Consider the following 19,398-nt stretch of genomic DNA (forward strand, 5'->3'; position numbering starts at 1 on the left):
CCCTTTCCAAGGGAGATCACTGTATCTTCACTGAACTTCCTGGACAGAGATCTTCCAAACGAGGCTTTAAAAAAATCAAGGTCCCGTCTGCTCTGCAGGACTTTAAAGAGCCTTTGGGGCACTTTGTTTGCCCTGTGTCTTCAGTCACAATTCCCCATTGCCCCTGTTGTGCTGTGTGTTGGCTGGGTGGCCCAATCCCCCTCCAGAAATGGCCATATTTTAGTGTTGTGTGCATGTGTGTATAAGGTGCTTTGGGGGCCTTCGCCACAATGTAAATTGTAACCATTCATATAGGTCATGTCCTGCTTGTATGCCCAGGAGGGGTCTGCCTTTCCATGTGCAAAGCCCAATGTCCTCTCAGACCTCTGGAAATCTTTAGGGGGATTTTGCCTCCCCCTTTTTTTCCCCCCTACTCGTAGCCTGTAACTGCATGGCACACACAGCAGCTGCCCTGAAGCAGGACAGGCAAGACAACAGGGGGCCCTGGAGAACAATGACAACAAAGGTCAAGGACCCAATCCTCCAGGTCTCCATCCACACAGTAGCTTCTAGATACACAGCATAGTATATCAACACCTGCTGAGCCCAGGGCAGACATTAATTAGCAAAGGGAGGCAACTTGACCTAGCTATTTCACTTAGGTCCAGATGTCAGGGAACCTGAGTTCTATTCCCTGCTCTGCCACTGTCTCCGTGTGACATTAGACAAGTCACTTTCCTGTTCTATGCCTCAGTTTCCCTGTTTGCATAAAGTGGATAATTATAATTGCACAGCACTTTCATAGTATTTTGCACATCAATAACATCTTTATTGGAGCACCTTAAAACTAGACTTAGCAGTTTTTTCATTAAATATATACAGAAAAATCAGAAATCTTATAGTAAAACTAACTTCTGCTCCACCTCAACAGAACCTGCTTGAAGGATCTTAATGACCAGATACCAAAAGTTCTACAATATGTTTAACACCTAAATTATGAGCGCAAACCCCCAGACTAGAATCTTGGGTGCACATGGGCAAGGAGAATACACACCTAAGACTGCCACATGGAAGCTTGCTCACCTTTTTCCCAGCATGCCGTAAAGCCAAAGCCAGCTCGGTGGAGATGGTGCTTTTTCCCACGCCTCCTTTTCCTGAGAGCACCAAAAGAATGTGTCGAACTCCAGCCAGGTTACCTCTCTCTGTGAAGGACAACAGAACAACACTGAGGCATCCCTGCAACTCTACACAGCATCATGCTGCACTGAGGATGTATAGCAATGCCATAGCCAGCCAGCTGAGTGAGTGACTCCTTACATGTCACAGCTAGAACATCACTCCTACTGAAGAGCGGTTTAGAAAAGAAGCTATCACCTCGTAAAGAAAAGAAAGGGTGGCAAAGGTGTTGCAGAGTGCTTAAAAACAGTGGGGCAACCTGAGTCAAAATGTGATGGTGGATGTTGAAAAATAGACAGTTATCCAGTAGGAAGAGACCTGTGACTCCTCAGCTCAACATACAGCCAGCAAATCACCAGTGGGGTGGGCAGGACTTTGGCTCTGATTCAGCAAAGCATTTAAACTGACCTCAGTGGGACTTAAGCACATGCTTAAGTTCTTTTGTCCCTACTGTTCTGGACCAGATTGCAATTTGGGACATAGTAGCGAAACGCTCTGGGCCCTCACTCTCTTGAGCTATCCAGTCCCCTCTGAGTTTCCTCCTTTCTGTGCTGTGTAGATCTTGTTTTTCTGAACACATCAGTGTCTTATCCTAAGTTTTCTTCCATTTGCTTGCTGCACTGTCAGTGTTTGCTCCGGTCTAAGCAGCCTCTGTTTATGATTCTTACACAGTGTGCTTTCAGTCTTGAGGGAAGGGCTGTGAACACATTCATCTGAGATTCTTTAAATGGAGTAAAGCCAGAGGGCTTCCAGGCATGCTGGCAGAGGCAGGGCTGTGAGAAAATCTGAAACTGCTCATCTAAGATCCAGATAGAGACAAGAACTATACAGCCCTGAAAGCAAGAAAAACTCAAAATGGGGATAAATCCCTTCAAACCCATAGCAAATCTGCATTAACATACTCATTTCACTACTGTAATGTCAGCAGAGGGGGAAATTACACCTTTGACCCATCCCCAGACTGAAGTTCTGTATTGCGTCACAGCACAGATAGTGGCAGTGCGAGATTCCCCACCAATGGGAGTCAACCTTGACCCAAGGGGACCAGCTCTTGGAGTGAGGAAAGAGGAGGATGGATATTGTTACAAGTTTCTGGAGCTGGGGGCAAAGGACCAATGTCTCATGGACCACAAGAAACAAACCACAGGTTTTCAATAAACCCATCTTTCCAAGGGCAGATAGAACTCATCTCTGGGTTCTTGGGTTCCAGCAAAGACCTTTATTGCTAAAAATCTAATCTAGGTTGTTATGTGGGAGCAGGGGAAAGAAGCACAGGGAGTAATCAGTGTAACCTGGTTTTACAGCAAGAGTGTCACCTAAATTTTTTCTAAAAGGTATGTTTTGTTATTGAATGTTACTTTAAGTGTTTCATAAACAAAGTTAATATCTGCACCTCTGCTGTGATTTGCAAATTTGGCAAAGCTTCCTGAAGATTTTATTTAGGCCCTAATTATAGCCAACTCGTCTCCCATGAATCTTTTCATTCTTCTTCACTAGCTTCTGCACTAGCGTGGGACCAGGTGTCTAATGGAGAACTCCTGTCCCATACCTGACTCATGGTAACAGAGGACTATTTGAATTCCAATGGCTCCTCACATTCCTGAATGGTCAGTCATGGGTCCTGAAAACCCTAAGGACTCAGATGTAAAGGTAAACAACCATTAATAGGTCCAGGAGGAAACAAATAGCTAGGAATAGTTAACCTGAGTCATCAAGGAATTTCCTGAAGCTTCACATATCAATGTGAGGTGTACCTCAGATTGGCTATGTTCCCTGAACCCATCAGAAGCAGCACTGGAGAGGAAGATATGGTCTCCTGCTCAGGAGAGGTTTTCCAGTGTTTAAGGAGATATAAAATAGCAATCAAGGGAGAGGAAGACTCCATTTACTGAAGAAGCTAAGTGAGAGAAAGTGACTTCATTTTGAGATGGAGCCTGCTTTGACCATGGGAGAAGTAATCAGGAACTCAATCAAAGGTAATTCATAATACAGATATCTGCTCTCTATTTCCCCTTCTGTAATGAAAGGAAGAAATTGCAAGAAGTTTCCATAGGTGTTTGATATCTAGTGTCCTTCTGTGTAGGTTCTCTCTCTCCCATAATTTTTGTTGTACATAGATGAATAGGCTCTGATTGTCATATAACTGGGGAGTATATTAGGTGGCATTTACAAGAATAGCATTCTTACTGTTCTCTCAAAGGAGCCAGGGATGAGAGAAAGTAGTGAGTACCAAAGGCTAGCTCCACAAAGGGCCATAGGCACTTAGCTGCCATTTAAGGTAGCTAAATCTAACGTGTGGGAAGACTCAGAGATCCACAAAAACCCCATTCAGCTGCTGTCTAACTCCACAGGCACTTAAGTTCCTGCTGTTGGACACATGCAAAACCACATCAGTCCTGATGCTGCCAAGCTGCTTAGTGCTCTAGTTCATGCTTAAGTCCCAGTGGGATTCACAAGCTAGGTGTGACACCCCCCCCCCCCCCGACCTCTTTCACCAACAAAGCCTGATACAGTAGGTGTTCTCTGAAGCCTGACTCATAGGAGTGCTCTTACAAGAACAGCTGGGTGTCATGCGTAATACCCAACAGCCCAGTGGTCAGGGCACTCACCTGGGACATGGCAAGGACTTGAATTTAGATCACTCACATTCCAGGAAAGTGCCCTAACCTCCATGTGATGGGTTTCCCTCAGTCACTCATGTTGGAATTGGACCCTTTTGCATAACTAATTAAATATTCACTGGGCTAGAGATAAATTCTACAGTCTAGTGGTTAGGTCACTCACCTGGGACGTGGGAGACCCAAATTCCAGGTCCTGCTCCAATTAATATTTAACTCTTTATACAAACTGGAACAGCTCCAACAGGACAGATTGAGCGAGATCTACCCCAGAGCACCCAATAGCATGGGGGTCAGGGCACTCACCTGGGATAGGGATGGGATGGATGCCCAGATCAGGCAGAGCAGGAATTTGAAAAAGGGTCAGATCAACCTATCCGGATTGACTGAGTAATCAGTGAAGACCCGCTCAATCGATCCAGAAGTCGCCAGAAGTCGACGCAGTAAATCCATCCCCTCACTGCCATCAGATCTGGATAGCCCCAAATTACTGGTCATATGAGAAGAGAAAATGTAGCAGGAGTAGATGTGTGCTAGGCTCCTAGTGCTGTGTCACACCACAAATTCTTGGCCGTTTCCTCAGTTTCTGCAAACTCCATGAGGCATAGCTGAGAAAGCCTTATAAGGTCCAGTCTACACTACAAAAACCACCGGACACCTACGGTGTCAGACTACCAATAACTGACTGTCCCCAAGATACAGGTAGGCCCAATTCCCCCTGAAAGGCAGCATTTTATCTGCGCTGGGGGCCGGAGGGGTCAAACTGCCTCCCTGTGCCAGGCGGTTTTGTACCTTGTGGACAATGAGCAAACCACAACCGTTAATCGTCCCCCACACCACAATAGCGCCCCACGGCCGCACGAGCCTCTCCAGTCCGGGCCCCTCCGAGCGGGAGAAGCAGGACGGGCTGCGGGCTCCCTCTAACGCCGCGCCGCTCCGGGTCCCGGCTGCGGTCAGTCGGCAGCACACAGCCAGCCAAAGCCAAGCCTCGGCACGGCCAGCGCAGCCCGGCCCCTGGGACAGGCCGCGGCTGCTGTTTACACCCGGGCCGTCCCGCTCCCTCCCAGCTGCAGCGTGAGTGTCCCCAGCCAAAGAGGGGCGCGTGCTGCCGCCGGCCCTGGGGAAGCGACGGACGCTCGGGAGCCCGCCGCAGGCCCGCCCCCGCCAGCGGAGCAGAGCGCAGGCACCGCCGCAGAAACACAGGCCCAGCGCCCAAGCAGCCGCCGTTCAGTGACGCCCCCTCGGCTGACGATGAGCCTCGCGGTCCCGCACGGCGGGGAGCTAACAGCAGCGGCGCGGCCCCGACGGGGCTGGTGGTGCCGGGGATGCGCCTCCTCTGGGGCTGCTCAGTGACCACCCGGGGGTGCGGGAGGGGCCGCTGCCGCGAGAGTCCTCACTGCAAGCCCCGCAGGGCGGCCCAGATCCTACTCACCCGCCGCCTCCTCCTCCATGTTGCCTCAAACTAACGGCCCCCGCCCGGTACGCCGCTACCACGCGCGCTCGGCTCTGTCTACTTCCGTCTGCCAGTATGGCGAGGTCACACACGCAGAGTGAGGCGCGCCGCGACCAATGAGAAGCCGCTCTCTAGCTGTAATCCCGCCCATGAACTAATTTTGGCCAGTCAAAGGCACTGAGTGAAACTCGGATCTGACCTGCTGATAGGCGTTCCTCTCAGCCAATAGCCTCTGTGTTTCGTATCTGGTGCGTGATCACGCTCCAAGCGCATCAGTGTCGGTCTTGGAAACTTCCCTCCAATGGCGCAGCCCTCTGAGGACTGACAGCTCACGTGATGAAGAGGCTGAGAGCTTAATGATTTATCCCCGCCCTCTAACTGTGAGCGACGGGAGGACGGACCAACTGAGAATGCCGGATGAGGCGGGCATTGTCCCCCTAGGAATGCGCAGCCAATGGGCGCGGATGGAGGCGGTGCGGCGTGTGGATTGTTTATATTTCGGAGGGTGAGAAACGGCAAATAGGTCAGGCGGAGAGAGAACGAGCCAGCCAGACAGACAGACAGACAGACAGCCTGGACAGGACAGGACCTGAGAGAATCGCTGGGTGAGGAGGTAAAGAGCAGAGGGGACAGGCCTGCCCGCGGGGCGGGGGGCAGGAGCCTGCGGCCTGCTCGCGGAGGCGCAGCTCTGTGGCCCCGGGGGGAGGGGAATCTGTCCTGTCGGGGGCCGTTCTCTGTGGGAGGAGTAAATCTGTGACACGCTCTGTGTGTGGGCGAAAGTCGGGCGGGTGGGTGGGTGGGTGTCTGTGGCCGGTGGGTGCTTTAAAACCTGCCTTTCTCTGGTCTCCGTCTGTGTCCCGTAGGGGATGATGGGTGACCTCCTCCCCCCATTCCCTGCTTCTCCGAGCTCCTGCTGGGTTTGATTTGGGGTCAGCCTTGTTCTCTGGCCAGGCTGGGCTTCCCATGAACGTAAGGGGTGGGACTAGGTGGTGTCTGGAACTGGTCTGGTCCCAGTCCTCTGGAGCAGACAGGAGCCAATCTGTGCTGCTGGCCTGTGTCTCATCCCTGAGGGGACTGGCGTGCTGCCTTGGCTGCGGTGGAGGTGGGACTGGTGTAAGAACCTCATAAGGACAGAACCGCCTTCTGTTACAGGGGGCTAGTGTGTACCCAGAGCTCTAAGCGAAGTCACCTTTAAAAGCTGCAGGCTCAAGTGTCAGTTGTGCACTAGTGACACCGCCCCTCCCCCTCTGGTGCCCCATGGATTCTGCAAGTTAGAGCCCTGGCCTGGACAAATGGCTGATTCTGCTAGCTGCAGCACTGTAGCTCCCTTGTTTGCACCCTGGAGAAATACCTTTCCTGTAGTTAGATTGAAGGGGTCATTATTATTGAGCTGCTCATTCTTCCTCAGTGTCCCTGCGCATTTGGGCAACTTTCTCAGAGGTGCTCTGCAACCTGGTGTTGCTCTGTGCCCTCACCCATGTTGGTTGTGATTTGAACATGGCTTTTGTAGTTGTGCAGGCTTTCTCCCATGCTGACCTGGCAGCAGCAGCATCACCTGCCCTCCTGACTACGAAGCTCAGTTACTCTAACTCCCTCCTGGCAGGGTAGCTTTGTCACTTACCTGCTGAGCAGCATACAGCAGTTAATTTGTTTGCTGCTTTGAGCAGCCATCATCATATTACATCAGTTCTGGCATTCTTTATGTTAGCTGCCAGTCAGGTGCCTGATAGACTTGAAACTGGTAGTGCTGGGCCTTGGCACATCGCATGCAGTCAGCTGAAGCTCTATTCAAGACCTCCTTGGACCTTGTGCTGCCCCAGATATCTGTGATCATGCGCCACCTGCCTTGTGGCGATCTCACTGTCTTGGATCAGCATGTGAATGGACCTGTGCTGTGATGGGCCCTCAGCCATGGAAATTTCTCCTCCCTGAAATCTTTCTCAGTCCTTCAGGCATGACTTTTAAAAATGTCTCTAAATCTACCCCCCCCCCCCACCCCATCTCCCCCGTCCTCCCCACGATGGCTGACTATAGCCACTCTTGAGTCTGTATTAACCTTTCCCTCTCTTGTACTGTTTCTGTTCTCTTCTACTTCTGAATCACCTCATATTGTTCTTATTTTTTATGACTGTGACTTTTAATGCCTTGTACAGTGGTTTAAAATGTTTCGTATCTAGTGTCTCTCTTTCTCCATCTCACAGGCTCTGCTTTCAAACAGGATTAACTTCTGATGTGTAAGAGCAGGCTATCTTTTTCTGTGTCAAGCTAATGTTTTAGTCTATTATCAGCTTGCGCGCCGTTAATAAATCTTTTCCATTCTCTCCTGAGGATCTCTAATCCTCCCAGGAAGAGGAGTAGCAATGTTTAAACCATTTGGCATTCTGCTGATGCTTGACAAGTAACCTGGGGCAGGTTTTTCATTCATCTAGTTAGGGCTCAACCCTGTTCCCACATGAACCACTGCCAAAATTCATTGACCTCATCAGCAGCTAGGTTGGGCCTTTAATCTTTGCTTGCTGATTGTGACTTGAGAATTGCTCTCCCTTCCCCATCACAAATTAACCCAAATATAATTTATGGACAGGAGGGAGAATGGTTCTCAAGTCTCAGCTGATGAATGAAGACTAAACTCCCCATGCTAGCAGTAATCACATTTGAATATGGACATTCTTCTGTTTCTCCCAATATCTTCAAAGGTATCTGATTGTGTGTCATCCTAGAGGTATAGACTGACTCATATCTCAGTTTGTATGTTCCTGTTCCTCCCAGGGTCATGTGTGTGTTGTATGCCCCTTTCTAAGGTGCTTTTCTTGCATGGTCTGTTCTTCTGTAATATTAACTGGGACCTGGGGGAAAAGAACATCAATAAACCCTCTGCTTTCCGCCTCTGGGAAATCCTGGCTAAGAAGGGCTCTAGCAAAATCCCTGGAAAGCAAACACAAACAGCCTCTGTCAGACCAAAGAAAAAAAGTGAGTTTTGAGTTGAGTCCCCTCCTCCCACCCCAAGAACTCCATGCTCCAGAAAATACTACCACAAGGACTACTGGCTCAATAGTCCCAGCTGATCTCAGATGCTGGATTAAAGCAAAGTGCAAATTGTGTAAAATATCCAGAACCCAACCCATGTCAACCTGCATCCAGAGTTAAGGAACCAGGCCAGCCTCTGGACCTAGGTATGTGTTCCATGTGAGAGATACTGGTAACCAAATTGGCAGTAACATTCTGTGCTAACTTTACTTTAGTGGTGCAGCCCCATTACAGTCACTTAACTGGTGAAAAAGGCAGGGCCTTGTGCTGAGATCTCATGGCTGATGGGGAAAATTCAGTCTCTGGCCAGGTGCAGATGAAAAGACTTGCAGCAGCAGCAGCTGCTAAGTGCCCAGTGGGACTCTTAGGTATCAAACCTGAGTAACAGACATGAAGGAGCATATAGTTCAAATAATTATTGATGATAAAACTACTCTTTCAGTTGAGGGATAGATTCCTCCCCCAGTTCCAAAAATGTACTAGGTGGTTTCCTTTGATTTCTCCCACCCCGCTTTATCACGGTCATTGGTCTTTTCCCATTAAGCTTCAGCAAGTTCTCTCATCTGTGAGCCCCAGTCTTGACTAGACTGTGAAAAAGCAGAACTGCATCATCCAGGTCTGAAATTTGGAGACTTAGCGTATGTCTCTGCTACAGAGCTGTAGCTTTGCCACAGTAGTACTATAGTGTGGATGCCTCCTACATCAATGGAAGGGTTTTTTCTAGGAGGGATTGTAACTAATCCACCTTTCTGGGAGGTGGCAACTAGGTCGACGGAAGAATTCTTCCACAGACCAAGCTGCGTCTACAGAGGGGGTTAGGTTGACTTAACTATGTTGCACAGGTTGCAAAATTCACAGATCTCTGACATAGCTAAAGTTGATCTAATTTTTAGGTTTAGACCAGGCTGTAGAACTTGCTGGCACTACATTTTACTGTCTTTGCTAGCGCAGCGTCAAACTGGTAGGCTACTAGATTAGTATCCTTTGGAGCCTGCATGAGTCCTTGGAGTGAAGGAGCTATCTTTTGGTGTTGTCATGATCTGGTCCTGTCAGGAGACTGGAGCCTGACTCTGTCTATCCTTGCAGGGGTTGGTGTGTCAGAGGCTGCTGATGAATCTAAAGTAATTGGCACGGGCATTTGAGCTTTAGCCACTGCCAAAAGAAGATAGTTTGATAATGAAACCAGCCAGGTCTAAAATCTATTGAAAAGTGTCAAGGAAATATAAGTCTTTGTTATCTGCACACTAGGGCACCCCACCTTTTTCCAGTCCGTAGGGCTCTGGGGTAAAGGCACCTACTCCTACCCAATTCACACTCTAGGGCTCAGGGTCACCTGTACCCAATTCTCAGGGCTCGAGGTGTATTTTACTGTGGGTTTACAGGACCTTTTACCAGTGAGAGAGTCTTACACAATAATATCCTTAACTTCTATTTATTAACAATTACCAAACATAATACACATGCTAAGCATACAATGCTATGGTCACTAATTCTGATCAGGCAGGCAGATTTTCCCTGTTGGCCTGGCAAGGTCAGTCTTGTTTGTGCAGAGGATTCTAGCAGCTCTGATCTTCGGCTGTATCTTGGAGGTGAATTCTTCTTCTTTCAGGTCTTTCCTTATTATTCTTCTTGTTCCCCAGCTGGTTTCCCTCTTGGACCCTAGTTTTATAGTGAAGTTTGAGTCCTACTTAGCTATACCTTAACCAATCCTTTTACTAAAATATTACAAAATAATTATTTGACCAATCCTAACATACTGCAAAATAATTCTTTAACCAATCAGACCCAATCACCTTAACTGTTTTAAATATTGCACACTTAGTTTCTATCTGTTGCATAACCATCAAAGAACCAGACATAAATCATTCATCTAAACAACAGATAATTGGGTACCATACAGACAAAATAAATGTAGATTTTACAAACACAACTGTTAAGTGATTCATTGTCAGACAGAATGCTATCAAACAGGTTTTTTTAAACACCTTAAGATCTGTTTCTTTATCTAGTGGTGGTAGGTGGTATTAGGACAGTAGCAACTGAACAGCCCGATATTACATTGTCTTGATGTAATTTCAGGAATGTGAAGATGACTACTTGCTTTTTAAGGTATGTCTTCACTGCCAGGGCTGCAAGGATCGATGCAGCGGGATCAATTGAGCGGGCTGTGGAGACCCGCACAATCAATCCCAGAAGTTGACACATTAAATCAGTGGTTCCCAACTTGTGGCTTTCAAAGTGGCCCACGGCTCCCCTCCTGTTGGCTGCAGAAGGGGGCTGCTGCCTCAGGACCCAGGCGAAGCGCGTTGCTGTGTGGCTTAAAGACCAGAGCAGGCTCCTTGCTGTACTCAAGGGGATGGGAGATCAGCGCTCCCCTTCTCCTGGCTGTAGAAGGGAGCATAGCAAAGCGCTCTGCCTGGGTCCCTAGGCGCTGGGGTCCCTGCTGGAGCCAGAAGGAGGGGAGCATTGATCTTCTGTGCCTCTAGCTGCAGAAGGGAGCCACTGCCTAGAGACCCAGGTGGAGCACACAGGGCTACAGGACGCATTCAGTTTCCCTGCTGCAACCAGGGAGATAGGAGATCAGGGAGGAGGCTGCCTCCTTCCATCTGGCTGCAGTTGGGGTTGGGGGGGCGGCTGCCATCAATGCAGCACAGTGGAAACCCTGCAGTACAGCAACGTCAGTAAGTCAACGGGAGATTATGTAGCTTGCATATCTCCTGTTGATAGCCGGCGGCAGTATAGACCAGGCCTTAGCTTATGGTTGCTGTCTCTTCTAATATGGCTGCTATTGCTTAGCCAATAAAATAAGGCCTCAGACCTTACATCTTCATGCTGGTGAGGTAGTACTGGCTGCCGTCCCCTTCCACCCCTCCCCCCAGCCTCCCAGTATGTATGTACATTCTGGCAGCAGTTAAGGGGTTAACAGAGACTGGTACTTACACTTAGAAATGATTCTCACGAATAAAACATTGACCTCTGCCTCCCCTCCTGTTTAGCATTCTGGCCATGGATTTCAATTCCAGCTGAACTGCTCCAAAATCAGGTGTGTGTGGAAAGAGTAAGAAGCTGGTATTGTACCTTAAGAGTTTCCATGGGGTCTCCTAGTTTTCAGTTTCCCTCACTGTCTACAGTGCTCTGAACCACATTTCTGGGCATCCCAGAGGGAGGTAGAAATGGGTCTTAGGGAAGACCAGAAAATCTCACAAATCTCAGATGTGTGTTGTGTAAAATGTAGATAAATACAACTTATTTTTCTGTACCCTGCTCTCCTCTAACTCAAAACTGATGCATCTGTGGTGGTACAGTATACAGGCAGCATCCTGTCCACAGATCTGTTAGAGATGGTTCATTTTCTCTTAGAATTTGGGTGGGACAGGATGGTGAATGAAGAAGTGGCAAGGTTAGGCCAGTGCCTTTTTATTTCATTAGCAAACGGTACTTGGGAACTGCATAGGCCGGAAAACTCTTTGACAGTGGGCTGTGTGGGGGGATGAAGCTCTCCCAGCATGTTTGCTCTAAAGGAGTGATGGAAAGAAATTTTGGCATTTTAAGAAATAGAGGGATTGAGCATGAGTCGGAAGAGTGTGTGAGTGTGTGTGTGTGACAGACATGCTACAAGAAAATGTCAGGGGAAAGAGGAGAGAATTGAGTAGCAAGAATTGGGTCTTCTGTTTCCTTATGAGTTTTTGCTGTAATGGCTAGAAACGTGTTCTGGTCTGTTTGAGGGAAATAGAACTTCCACAAACCTTTTCCTTGAGCAGCAGCTTGATAGGATTCAGAAACAAGCAAGGGGCTTTTCTCCTTCTCTGCTGTCCTTGAGTCAAGTCGGGACAAGCTGATTAAAAGATCATTGTCCTTGCACTGCAAGAAGTTGGTCTGTCTTCTCCTCTTACTTCCCAACAGCAGAGAGCAAAGTCTCTCTGGAAGTGGCTCCCAACCCATTATAGTCAATTTATTCAAAGATGAGCAGATGGGCACATGCAGCTCACTTTGTGTAGTGACTGTAGAGCCAGAAGACAGTGCCATAGATAGCTAGGAGTGGGAGACTAGCCTCAGCACACAACTATGCACGGTGTAGTTACTGGGCCCACAGGAGCCTGCATATGACAATTGTTGTTGTTTATCTCTGGTCAGGTCAAAGGTGAGGGAGTTTGGGTGGCTTGTGCCATAGCAGTACTCCCTTGTGTGCTGGGACAGGGTGGCACTTCCTCCCCTTTGTATGCCGAGGAGTGTTTCTGATAATTCGGTTTAACGTGCTGAGTTCAAAGGGAAGTCGAGCCTGGTGTTTCTTTCAGCTTCTCACAGGTGGTGAGCTTGGCTGCTGAGGGTAGGTTTATGCTAATATTGCTCAGCAGCAACCCCTGCTGGCCAATCAGAGGTAGCATTGACCATGATTTGAAAGGTCTGTGTCTTGCTAGTGTGGCCAGAGTAGTTTGTGAGGTATGGCTCCATAAGGCCATGGTGAAGGCCCAGGTCTGACTTGATCCCAGCTATCCAAAACCTATTTGCAAGCAGGCCACACTGACCAGGGGAGGGGGCAAGGGGGCCTGTAGAGGAGGTAGAGCCTAGCTGTAAGGGGTTGGTGCCCAAACAGATCTTTCCCAGTTGACTCTGCTGCTCTGGGTAACTTTATTTTCTTCGCTCCCCATTCTGCAGATTACGTGTCTCAAAACACCATGGCACGACGCACCCGCAACAGCAGGGCCTGGCATTTTGTCCTGAGTGGGGTACGCCGGGATGCAGACGCGCGGGCAGTGGCTTTGGCCTCCGGAGCACGTGGCTGGGGCTACGACTCTGACGGGCAGGTAGGCTGGAATATTAAGTCTTCCAACATGAAAACATGCTTAAAAGAGGATATTTTTAAACAAAGGAAACCTTTCCTCCTTCCAGGAGGCAGGTTGCTGGTGGCTTGAGGTCTAGGTGCCCAGTGTGGCAACAGTATGCACACTGGGCCACATTCTGACAAGAGGCTAATAGTCTAAGCTTACCTGGTATATCAGCTGGTGCAAATTACTTTCTTCCCCCCAGGTATATGTGATGATAACTTGGACTCCTTTAGACTTAGACTCTCCTCCAATTGCCAGCCTGTAACTTAAAGTCCTCTTGATACACCACCTCTGAATTTGGCTCACTGAGTATAAATTGAATTCAGAGGCATAATGTATAATTACTTTTTTCTTCAATCCTGTCAGAGTGGCTTAATGTTTCTGCAGTGGCAACTTTTTGTATACCTTTTGCAAGCTCACTTCTGTTCAGGGGAGAAGAGGAGAAAATAAAAGGTGGAAATGCATCTTTCTAGATGTTTCTTTCAATGTTCAGGCCAGCCTGCAGGAGAGGAGCAAAAACAAGCCAGAGTCCTATAAAATCCAAGAATCTCCCAGTGCCCTTGTAGCCCTTAAGTATGAAATTCAATTTGGGCAATGGAGCAGGAATACATAGGAAACAATGGGCTAATGATCGAACACCAGTATAAATCTGGAGTCCCCTACTGAAGTCAGTGAGATTAGAGTCGGGCCCTATACCATGTAAGAAGTATAAATACTCCATAAAAAATCAATTGAGGTTCAGCTGTTAGACCTGCTGATACATAGGGAAAGTAACATTTAGGTGCTGCTGTAACTTTAATGTCTTCTGTGCCCATACACCATAGTAAGCAAAAGCCTTTTAATGAAAGTATCTTAAGTGTGAGACCTCCCACTCCCCTGCCCGGTAGGACAGAGGCTGACCTGGGACACTGTTCTTTCCTCCATGTTGAGCAGCAGGAGTTACTGCTTGACACTCACTGCTGAAATGCTGTTTTCTCCTTGCTTGCTGTACTACTGTTGGTAGTATCCTACCTCCTTCTTCCACATCAAGCTGGCCACCCTGTGCCTGTCCCATTTCTCCACTCCCATAGCTTCCTTCTCTTCAGCCTCAAACATCCCTGTGTATGGTCAGGGATGTAAAATCAGCTGGAATGCTCTGTGTCTCCTCTGTGTCCTTCACTTTGCTTGAACATTGCTTCTTTCTTCCGCCCTCTCATGGGGTGGGCTTTTTGCTCTTTCAGGCAATGACTCTCTCCATATGCCTGCTGAGACCTTCAGGAGTGGCTGCAATACCATGGCTTTGTGAAGTACTGCTGTAGCAAGAGGACAGTCCTCAAACTTTTAGATTTTTGATGGTATTTAAGATATCAGTAACTGTCCTTCTGTTTTCCCATGGCAGCACAGCGACTCCGACTCTGAGCCAGAATTTCCTTCCCTCTCACCCTCCATCCCCAGCGCCATCCCTGTGACAGGAGAGTCCTACTGCAACTGTGAGAACCAGAATGAGACTCCCTACTGCTCCAGCCTGCACACCAGCCACCGGGTCAAAGATTGCCAGTGTGGGGAAGAGGACGAGTGTAAGGAACCAGCTCCTAAACTGCTCTTGCTATTCCTCTGGGGTTTGAACTGTGCTGGTTTCTCTGTGCCTGAATGTTTCAGGGTCCCCTCCTGTTATACAGATGATGGTGCTGTCTGCTCATCTGTAGAGAATGGGGGGGGGACCACCACTGCATTCTTAGTGGGGAAAATATAACCTGTGCTATTCTGCATGGGGTGCTTTTTGTTCATGCCTCATAAGGAAACTGGGAAGGTAACCAGTATGTTAAATCCTGTGTGATTCACAGGCTAAGTTCAAATATGTTTAATGCACCAAATCTCATCTATGGAGGCCTGGTTTCAAATCAGGCTTAGGGCATGTCTGCACTATCCTGCAGTTCCAACTACCGGGGTGTGAATAGCCGTGTGCACCAAAGTGCTGCACTGTAACTTCTCCATGTGGACGCTGTAGGTGCAAACTAAATGGTTCTTACTTCCCATTAACGTAATCCAGTGTGCACTGCTGTTCACATACCTGTAGTCTGAACTGTGGGGCAGTGTACACGTGTCCCAGGGCCCTAGCTGACTTTGATCATCATTACAATTCAGTACAATTGGCAAACTGGTCAGGTAATGAGGAGTATTGCAGATCAGGCTTGCTGTGCATTAGGAGAACCAGATAAAATATGGGCCTGGCCAGCTGGCAGGGATGTTTGTAGGGCAGGCAGGAATGAGAAGTCATCACACAGCTTGCAATCTCGCTGTAATTTCATAAGCCTAAAAGGGAAAAAAAGTGATTCTCCAAGACTCTGATGTCTAATCTGGAAGAATGGGAATTTAAGACACTTCCTTGAGTGACTTCCTTCCTGTCTCTTTCAGGCTGACATTGCTATGGCTTTCCCTGTTTGTAATAAGTACTGAAAGCAACATTACTCTGTCTTATTCATGCCTGGCTTCCACCCCAACTTCACATACTAGCTGACAGCAGTTATGCATGGGACAGTGTTGGGTAACTGCAGCTGCAGGATGAGTTGCTTGCACATCTGAGCTCTGGTGCTCTCCTAAAATGAGAACCATTGTTTGTTGATGGTGACAGATGTGGTCAAGAGGGATGGACCATGCTGCCATGACATCCCCACCAGAATACAGCAGGAAGGTCTTGGGCTTTTATAAGTTGACCGTTCAACTAACCCAGCGTGGTATTTAGCCTGCTAGACTATAAAAATCTTAAAGGCTGTTAAACTGTAAAATTCTGGGTTGGTGAGATCTTGTATAGCCCTACCTCCTAAAGATGCATCTTCCTCCTTCTGAACAGACTTTGAGTGGGTGTGGGATGACATGAACAAGTCGACTGCAACCCTGCTGACCTGTGACAACCGTAAGGTGAACTTCCACGTGGAGTACAGCTGTGGCACTGCTGCTATTCGTGGGAACAAGGCACTGGCAGAGGGGCAGCACTTCTGGGAGATAAAGATGACCTCTCCAGTTTATGGCACTGACATGGTATGTTGAGCCAAGCTGCTTACGAACAAGCAGGTGCACAGAGAGAGATGAGTTTAACAGAACAATACTTGACTGCATGCCTCATCAATAGCTCTCAAAGTATACATGCACATTGGAATCATCTCCATTTAACAGACAGGGAAATGAACTGTTTAATGCCAGAAGGGGCCATTAGATCATCTACTCTGACCTGTGTAACACAGGCCAATAAATTTCACCAAGATACCCCTATTTTGAGCCCAGAACTTAAGTGATTGACTTGAAATGATGTAGTGAGTAAGTGGCCGCCATGAATAGGCCCCACATCTCTGGGCTCTCCTTCAGGACCTTTTGTTTTATTATTAATGGTAGTCTCAGCATGACAAAATACAGAGACTGTCCCTGGTGCTTGTAGCCTGACAAAGGCAGTGAATTGCCAGCTGACTGTCCAGTCAGAGATGCACAGTTTTTTGACTAGTTCCCAACATGTGATTAACCCTGGAGCCTGGAGATAGCTAAATAGGAACTCCTTTAACATTCATCCCCCCCCCCCCTTTCCCCCTCTGGGGAGTTGTAATGCTGGCTTCTGATGTGACCAGCTCGTGCTTTCTCTAAAAAGGGTATTGCCTCACTCAGACAAATAGGAAACTCCTTGAGGACTAAAACCTGTGATTTGCCCAGAGATTCTGATGGAGCTGGTTAGGACATGCTAATAAAAGTAGCAGAGGGAGAGACCCAAAGATGCAGCTTGTGTATTGTCTTATTGCTGTGCTATGCTCAAAGCCCCAAGTGGTCCCATGGCATAAACAAAGACCTTGTTTTCTTCTTTGGCATGGACTGCCCCATCCAGATGGTGGGAGTTGGGACCTCAGAAGTGAACCTGGACAAGTACCGCCATACGTTCTGTAGCCTGCTGGGCAAGGATGAAGACAGTTGGGGACTCTCCTACACAGGTAATGCAGGATAGGGAGGGGGTCAGCTCCCTCTGGAGTTGATGGAGGAAGGTCCATGAATAGGCTAGAATTAGGTTTCTACAATTGTAGAAGTGCTCTGAGGAGGGGAAGAAAACTGAAATGGCCACTTGGCCTGTGAATCTGCTGATATTCCTGCAGGACTTGAACTGAAACTACTGCCCACCCCACCTCCTCTGGAGATAATGGCATAAGCTTCCCTCACCCCCTCCTCCCCAAAAGAGCACAGAGTTCAATCTCTGTTGTTCTGTATTTGTGCCACTGCCCAGACTGCTAGTGAGGCCCCCTCCCCATCACCATGGTGAGAACACCAAGCTCATTTCACTGAGGCTGTCACAGAGGAGCAGCAGCTTTGTCTTTAACAAGTTGGGCCTATGCTTGACCATGGATCTAGAGGCACGAGTATATTCCAGGACTGGCTGTCCCTGGAGCTGCCTGAGACCCCAACTCTTTTTCATATGCTCTGGGATGTGGGCAGCGAATGGTGGTTATGGGGAAATATAGGGCTTTTTATTAAATGGCTGATTCCTTCAGCCTGTACAAGCTAGGCAGCTAGCTGAAGAGTATATGGAAGATGGAATGGATCTATGAAGTGTGGGATTGCTTCTTAATCTGACTGTCTGTTTAAGGACTACTCCACCACAAGGGAGATAAAACAAACTTCTCCTCAAGATTCGGCCAAGGCTCCATCATTGGGGTTCATTTGGACACGTGGCATGGAACTCTCACTTTCTTCAAAAACAGGAAGTGCATAGGTAAGATTTGGGTCTTGGGGCCTGCAGCCGGCTGAACCCACCTGTAAGCACAACAAAGTGATGAGCCAAAACATTGAGGGAGGTGAATTGTGGAACATTGACCCTGGGGGTAGGACTTCAGCTTATTGCTAGCTCTTGGAAGTCTCCATGCCAGCTGACAGTTGAAAATAGGGATAGTTAACAGCCTTCCTTGAATGGCAAAATATGGAAAGATTAAGTGCATAAAGCCACAGATGTCTTTAACACATTTAGTCACTCCTCCTACAGGCCTGACTTCAGACATCTGCTTTCCAGATCTCTATCCAGAACAGCTTTGTAGATGCGACATTGGGGGGAGAGGGGTGACAGTCCAGACCACAGAGCATCCTAGGAATTGTACCTCTGTAGTATAGGCAAATACTTCATTATGCCCTTGCCCATGACTAACCACCTCCTTGATTATATTTCCTCCCAGGAGTTGCAGCTACCAAACTGCAGAACAAGAAATTCTACCCAATGGTGTGCTCCACTGCAGCCAAAAGCAGCATGAAGGTGATCCGCTCATGCGCCAGCTATACCTCCCTCCAGTACCTCTGCTGTTACCGCCTCCGCCAGCTGCTGCCCAACTATGTAGATACGCTGGAAGTGCTGCCATTGCCCCCAGGACTCAAGCAAGTTCTACACAACAAACTAGGCTGGGTGCTGAGTATGAACTGTAGCACAGTGAAGCCTTCCACCTCCTCTTCCTCCTTGTTGGGAAGCGACTCAGATAGCTCCTGCGGCTCAGATGCAGAGGCGTGCCAGAGGAAGAGGTGCAGGAGGACATAAGTTATTTTCAAACAAACTGCCTTGAGAGGTTTGGGGTGGGTTTTTACTTCACTGTCTTTGGCGGTGATCCACGCCAGGCACCTTTTAGTGGAGACATCAACTTCTAATCAAGTTTGCAAAGACTTCTACCCTCTTGAAATCTTTAAGCTACAAGCATCGGCCACTTGCATTGAAAATCTGTCCCACATGAGGAGAGAGTGACTTCTTTGAAACAGGCAACCCCCAGATAACCTGCAGAAACATATCTTAGCTTGATCTCCTACTCACCACCACCATTTCTAGCTCATCTCTAGGGAGTAGACTGTTCCAGCAGAGACACCAGTTTTCAAGCTGGCTTCCTGACTGTGTGATTCTCTTCTAGCAGACTTTATGATCCAATAAATGACTTGATTCCCAGCAAAAAACAAAAATCAGTTACCACTCCACCCTCTAATTGTTGTTGCAATGAAGGCATTAGGTCACTGGGACATGATCCAGAACAGCAGTGGTTAGAGGAGGACTCTTCAAATTGCATCTACATGCTTTACTCTTGGCACTGTTGTGAAAGAGCAGTTACTTGCTACAGCTGATCTGTAAATGATCTCACTTGAGTCCTGTGACTTCTTTAATTGCTTTGCATGTTGGCTACTGCTGCTTTTCCTGTATCAAAGACTATTAAATGGTAATAAACAAGCTGTTTACTTTAACTGCCAGTGAGGATAGGAGCCTGAGTGTGACACAAGAATAGACACAGTGTCATAATGAGTCTTGGAAAGTCTATTAAACCTCATGCTTCATGTATAAGCCAAT

At 48.0% G+C, this 19,398-nt stretch overlaps 2 protein-coding genes across 11 annotated transcripts in view; one reads left to right on the forward strand and one right to left on the reverse strand.

The window, feature by feature from the left end:
• Positions 1-5,336, reverse strand: part of NUBP2 (NUBP iron-sulfur cluster assembly factor 2, cytosolic) — a 38,671-nt gene extending 33,335 nt beyond the window's left edge. For 7 of the 9 annotated variants that reach the window (XM_067551372.1, XM_067551371.1, XM_067551369.1 and 4 more), the window contains exons 1-2: positions 5,206-5,336; positions 1,063-1,181 (exon numbers count right to left, since the gene is read on the reverse strand). In XM_067551372.1, coding sequence (XP_067407473.1) covers positions 1,063-1,181; positions 5,206-5,224 — 138 coding nt within the window. In that variant the 5' untranslated portion in view covers positions 5,225-5,336. Of the gene's footprint in view, positions 1-1,062; positions 1,182-1,563; positions 1,920-4,079; positions 4,503-5,205 lie in introns of those variants that run through there. The other 2 variants (XM_067551374.1, XM_067551375.1) reach the window with 2 other exon arrangements.
• Positions 5,337-5,797: 461 nt separating this feature from the next.
• Positions 5,798-19,295, forward strand: SPSB3 (splA/ryanodine receptor domain and SOCS box containing 3). Of its 2 annotated transcripts, none has more exons than XM_067551381.1 (7): positions 5,798-5,839; positions 12,910-13,058; positions 14,458-14,635; positions 15,910-16,097; positions 16,927-17,029; positions 17,677-17,802; positions 18,257-19,295. In XM_067551381.1, exons 2-7 carry the CDS (start codon positions 12,930-12,932, stop codon positions 18,607-18,609), a joined length of 1,077 nt encoding a protein of 358 aa, XP_067407482.1. In that variant the 5' UTR covers positions 5,798-5,839; positions 12,910-12,929; the 3' UTR covers positions 18,610-19,295. The 2 variants fall into 2 exon arrangements, with proteins under 2 accessions (XP_067407482.1, XP_067407484.1); XM_067551383.1 differs by lacking the exon at positions 5,798-5,839 and adding an exon at positions 11,250-11,296.
• Positions 19,296-19,398: the final 103 nt, after the last annotated feature.

This window comes from Emydura macquarii, unplaced genomic scaffold (assembly GCF_026122565.2).
Source record: "Emydura macquarii macquarii isolate MOO-44397 ecotype Brisbane River unplaced genomic scaffold, CSIRO-AGI_Emac_v2 contig_1348, whole genome shotgun sequence".
Lineage (NCBI taxonomy): Eukaryota > Metazoa > Chordata > Testudines > Chelidae > Emydura > Emydura macquarii.